Here is a 6,000-nt window from a genome sequence, read left to right as displayed (position 1 = left end):
CCAAATTAACTAGCAATTAAAAGCGAGCTACACCCGCTCCTGTCTCCGGGCTCATCATCTGTGGAGCTAGCCCCCAGCAGAGCCACCCTGAAGGGAAATGCCATTTGGGCTGGCATCTTCTCGGAGCGCGTGTGACTCCCACACCCCCCACACCCCCACACAACCCACACACCGCCCCCCCCCCCCGCCTCGAGCTCGCCTGGCAGAGGAGGCCCCCCCGCCACGCCCCGGGCGCTGCCCGTGGGGAGCCCGCAATCACTTAGGGGGCTGGAGAGCCCCTACCTGGGGGGAGAGGGACTGGGAAGGGGGAGCACAGGGGGATGCTGCGCAGGCAGAGCGGACTTATTCCCCGAGTGGCAACTCCTCGGACGGGTGTCACGAAATAAAAACCTAACGTGCCCCTTCAGCTTTGCAACCCAGGGCTACGTAGCCTCCGTGCATTTCCAGCACTAAAACATATCGGCACTTAGAAACGTGGAAACGGCTCTCAGTGGTCTTTAGCTCATACGTCTCCTTCCCTATTTTTCTTTCTCCTGTTACAGATGTAATTCCTGTAGATCTATATGTATTTTATGTACAATTTCATATAATAAGTCACTGCAGCGATACTTTGTGGTCTCACCCTAGTTTTATGTTTGAAAATGCTATTTAAAGAAGCCTGTAAGATAGCATATTAGGAGGCTTTAAAAGCAGGTTGGAGTGTGGGGTGGACTTAAATTCGATGTAAATGCAAGAGTGGAAAAAAAAAACCCCAAAGAAAACAAACCACATAGTTTTCATTTAGAAAAAAAAAATACAGTTAAGCAGACACACATACAAATGTGCAATCTTAGATTCTGGTCAGTACTTAAGAGCAGTATAATCAACAGGAAGGAGCACTTACCTATTGAAAAGGATGGTTTAATAATATATATTAATATATATTAGCTTTATGTCTTCCCAATAAAACGTACACAAAATACCCCCTTCGATCAGATTAGCTCCCATATTAGTCTGGGTAAGAAAAAGAATTCTAAAGAGTGGAAGAAAAAATGTATAAAAATGTTGAAAGAACCTACAGTTCCTTATTAGGCGAAGATACAATATTTATTCCTTGTCTCCTGGGATGAAGCTCCTCTATCTATTGTCCTCCCAGTTCTCAGTGCTGATGCTTAATTTTCAAAACTTCTATATTACCAAGGGACCTACGACATCAGCCAAAGAAATACCCAGCAAGTACAAAATCTGATCCAGGGAGCAGCTTTTGTGCAGAGGGAAAATTTTGTTCCTACAGGTTTTTAAGGAGGTGCATGGAAAAGCGAGAGATCTGATCTATGCAGATACATTGCAAATTCTCTCTGTCTGTTGAGATTTTTTCTAAAAAAAATCGGGGAAATACATGAACTTTGGATTTTTCAATTTTTTTCTTTCTTTCTTTTTTTTTTTTTTAATTTGGAGAGGGGAATTTTATCCAGAGGTTTTTTCCTTTTTTTTTTTTTTTTCGGAGAACCAAAAAATGTCAACTACCTTTCCAGGTCTCGTCCACGATGCAGAGGTATTTTGTGTGTGTGAGAGCGTGTGTGTGTGTGCGCGTGTGTGGATGTGTGTGTGCGTGTGTGTGCATATGTGTGTGTATGTGCCTGTGTGGTTGTTTCCATTTTTTTTTTATCCATATTGGACCGTTACATTTAATTATAATCCGGCTTCAGAGATAACTTAAAGAAGTATAGAGAGAAAATTCGTTATGACATCTGTCGCCAGAAAGGGCAACTCATTACCACGTTAAAACCGTTGCCAGAACGAAAATCAGAATAATACCCCTAATAATATAATGAAGTGGAGAGAAATCACCACCAGCTCGCCAGGAATGGGGAGTTCTCACTAAAAAGCAGGACTCCCCTTTTCTTTCGAAACGCAGGAAAAGGGGGGGGGGGGAATTTTGGATCTGATTCGTTATTTTGAAAAGAAAGAAAAATAGGGGTTCAAAAAAAAAGAAGGAAAGGAAGGGAGAAAGGGAGGCAAGCAGGCGGAAAAGCTTTCTCAATGTGTAACGCTGTAACATAGGGACGGGACTTGTGTGTATTCTCGGTAGTTTCCTCTGTTTGATGACTTTTTTGGTGTCAGCCCCAGATATTACAGCTGTGATCAGGAGGTGGATGGCTAGATGGATGGATGGACAGATAGAAAGATAGATAGTTTTTATTGCAGTGCGTGGATTCCTTTCGCTTGACGGTATTAAACGCAGGCTGGGCTGTTTATGATTTTGTGAACAGACCTTTATGGCACCAGCCCAAGGTAGGAAAGGATCTTTTGTTGCTGGGGTTGCCGCTCCCAGGCTTAGACGTTTCTGCAGGGGGAGAAGCTATGCAGGACAGCGTGCTTGGAAGAACCGCACCCGGGGTTTTCAATGACAAACCTCCAGTTTTGGGGTCTTCTTTTCACTTCTTCCTTTCAGATACGTCATGACGGATCAAACAGTTACCGTTTGATGCAGCTTGGATGCCTGGAGTCTGTGGCCAACTCGACCGTCGCCTATTCCTCCTCATCTCCTCTCACTTACTCTACCACGGGCACCGAGTTCGCCTCCCCGTACTTCTCCACTAACCACCAGTACACCCCACTGCATCACCAGTCCTTCCACTACGAGTTCCAACACAGCCACCCGGCAGTCAACCCCGACGCTTACTCCTTGAACTCTCTCCACCACTCCCAGCAGTACTACCAGCAGATCCACCATGGGGAACCCACTGATTTTATCAACCTGCACAATGCCCGGGCTCTCAAGTCCTCTTGCCTGGACGAGCAGAGGAGAGAGCTGGGGTGCTTAGATGCTTACCGCCGCCACGACCTGTCTCTTATGAGCCATGGGTCCCAATATGGGATGCATCCAGATCAAAGACTCCTGCCAGGACCAAGCCTCGGGCTTGCAGCCTCGGGAGCAGACGATTTGCAGGTAAATAGCATGCGATCTCCTCTCGAGGTACCTTCTTCTCCCCTCCCCCTGCCCTGGTCCCCCCTCACCCTCCCCATTTTCCTCTGCTCAGAATAGCTCATACAAAGGAGGGAAGATTCCTCCAAAATCCGATCCAGAGCCCGTCCCCTCCAGAATAGTAGCTAGAAAAAATATGGGGGGGGGAACAACTGGTCTTTCTTGGGGGGGGGGGGAACAACACACAAAAAAACCCACAACAAACAAAGCCGCTCAAAACCCAGAAAAACAACCTCGCGCCTGGTTTCCCCGCGTGGGTCGTGTCTCTGTGATGGCTGAGACCGTGGGACTCATCCGGAGATCTCAGGGGGTGCGTGTGTGCCTGTGCGGGTCCGTGTGTGCGTGTACCAGCCCTTACCAAAGTCACACGGAAACCAAACCCAACCGAACCAAAGCCTTCTTGCTTTTCCTAAACTTTTCCTTTCTTTCGGCGAACGGAAACGTTTAAACAACTTGCACCGACAGAGCAGGCAAATGTGTTAAGGGAGGGATGCAGTAAGGAAAGAGAGAAAAGGCAGGACAGGAAAAAAATCTGCTTTCCGACATCCATACAAAGACAAACCTTCCGTTGAACTCCGAGGCATCAGGCAGGAAAAAAATAAACGGGAGCAAAACGTTTGTCAGAAATATTCAGTATGCTAAAAATCTCTCGCAATATCCGATCTAGATGTTAACAGGGAGAGAGATAAAAGTAGATAAAGCTGAATTAATCTATCTATGTGTCTAATCAGCACCTAATCGGCACCTGGACCAATACAAAATATTCTATTTCTGTGTATCAAAACCTCAGCTTTATCCGCTCAGAAATCCTTTTCCCCGCAGTAGAAATTCACCTTCCGTAAATTAAGCTGGTTGCTTAAATGAAATTTGTTTCCAAAATTGCAAACAACTCCCTTCTGTATCTAAGACCCCTTTCGAAAAGTCCCCTAAATCAAAAGTAAACCTTCCTTCTCCCGACGAGCTGAGGAACTAAAGGTTTCCCCGTCAGCGGGGAGAGACAAATAGGACCGTATTTACTGTACTTACTTTTCCTCCAAATCTCGCTCCCAGTCATACAAAGGTCGCTATGTTGGTCTTTCCAAAAAGACGTAGCGGTCAAAGGCTCGCGAAAAAAAAGAACTCGAAGTTTGTAAAACTAAGAAGGTTTATTTTTGTCCCTTAAAAAAAAAAACAAACCAAACACAACGAAACAAAAGAAAAAAATCCCAAACCTCTCTTTGTATCGGAGAAAAGAAATCTTGTTTTCCTTTTTTTCTATTTTTTTTTTAAGGAGGAAAATAATCCAACAACCCAACAACAAAGAATTATCTTTTATATCTCTGAGAAGGAAACTCTAACTATTTAAACCTAGCTTTCTGCATTAAAATTCACTATATAATTTTATCCTCTCTGGCCATTTTTTGTTTACATTTTTCACAAGGATCTCCTTATGTTACCCCCCTCAAAAAAAAAAAAAAATCTGCCATTCACTGCTCAGCCCAACTAAAACCTATTTACTCCTTTTTATAACCACGTCTGCTGCTGATTTTTTTGTATCTGTACAAATTTTTTTTCTTTGGCAGGCACAAAGCCTTGTATTTTTCAAAAGAGGGGATTAGGAACGTTTGCAAGACAGCAGACAATGCCTAAGTCCCGGGCAAAAAAGCACCATAGTTTATCCAATTTTCGACTTAGTGCCATTCAACTGGTCATTTATGCAATGTCATCCGACCAAACAACATGTTTCCCTTAAAAAAAAAAAAAAAAAGAAGAAGAGGTTGGTTAAGCTGCTAGAGGCACATTCTTTTTTTTATTTATTCAAAGAAGAAGAAAATAAACAGATTTTCTTTGGGAAACATTAATTTTTCGATCACACTTTATTCAAAAGTAAAAGACTTAGGTCTTTGTACTTAATCTTTTATTTTCTCTGCTCCCTCTTTTTCCGAAGAGAAGAGGGAATCTATTGAGCTATCGAAAAGCCTGAGCGGTGAGAAGTTGAAAATACTAATATTTGTCTTTATGATTTAGATGATTCAGAACAAACTTGGACTCTTGCGAATATCACCTTGAGCTTAGAGGGAAGCGTTTTGGTGGCGAACAGAAACAGGGCTGTACACAAATACTTTTAAACCAAAATTGTGGTCTAACCAATCTTCCCTTTTCTCCTTAGTCTTTCTTTTTAAAACGTTCATCAGCATATGCCTCATTTCAAATGCAACAAATGTAAATATACTTTTCCCTGCACAGAATTTTAAGTGAATGTCCAATAGTTTCGAGGGTGGTTTAAGTCAGCCTAACAGATGCAAACAGTCTTGGAGCTGGAGTGGCATCTTTCAGTGCCCTAAAAAGATTTTCCATGGGCAACAAAGAAAACTGTCACACCTTTTCCCATCACCGCTTTAATTTATGCTCAGTCGCCAAGTTTTTTTCATATTGATTTCATAATCACTTTAAGGCAGAACACTTAAAATAAAAAAGAGCCTTGAAAAGGAAGGTCTTACAAGGCCAGCGCCAATATGGTGAAAGTGGGGGAGAGAGCCAGGACTGTAAAGGTTGTTTTGTAAAGTGGGGTTTTTATTATGCACCGACTCTCTCCGCATTTACTTAACTCTTCACGGGCTGTTGAGTAGGTTAACACCCTTAAAGGCCTCTTTCATGTCCAATACCTCGTTTGTTTGTAGAGGAAAATGCGTCTTTAACACATTTCCAATGGGCAAAGATTTAGATTTGGTTTGTTGTGTTGGTTTTTTTAACCTCAACATAAGGAAAAACCCAAAGAAAACCCAACCCTTTCAAGTCTTTTATCATTCCAATAAAAATATTTATTAAAGAGGGCGAAGATCCCCAAATAATCAGCCTTGTAACAGGAGAATAAAGGAGTGAGATCTCTTCGGATGTGCACCAGAAGCCCTGGGCAGGTTTTTGGATGGTTCTTCACGCCACTCTCACACATGGGTGCCTCTGTGTGTGTGCACACAGATGCATATTCATCCCCACCTATGTGCGGACACACGCATTATTACAACACCCTTACGACCCCGTGTAGCCGGCAA

At 43.2% G+C, this 6,000-nt stretch overlaps 1 protein-coding gene across 1 annotated transcript in view; it reads left to right on the top strand.

Annotated features, from left to right (window-relative positions):
- The first annotated feature begins 420 nt into the window (after window positions 1-420).
- The window catches only part of TFAP2D (transcription factor AP-2 delta), a 53,152-nt gene continuing 47,572 nt past the window's right edge, over window positions 421-6,000 (top strand). Inside the window, exons 1-2 of the mRNA XM_081997083.1 lie at window positions 421-1,534; window positions 2,435-2,932. Of these exons, the coding sequence (XP_081853209.1) occupies window positions 1,379-1,534; window positions 2,435-2,932 (654 nt within the window). The 5' untranslated portion in view covers window positions 421-1,378. The remainder of the gene's footprint in view (window positions 1,535-2,434; window positions 2,933-6,000) is intronic.

The sequence above is a fragment of the Phaethon aethereus genome (assembly GCF_964289735.1).
Source record: "Phaethon aethereus genome assembly, chromosome: 3".
Lineage (NCBI taxonomy): Eukaryota > Metazoa > Chordata > Aves > Phaethontiformes > Phaethontidae > Phaethon > Phaethon aethereus.
This window is presented reverse-complemented; position numbering and strand designations above follow the sequence as displayed.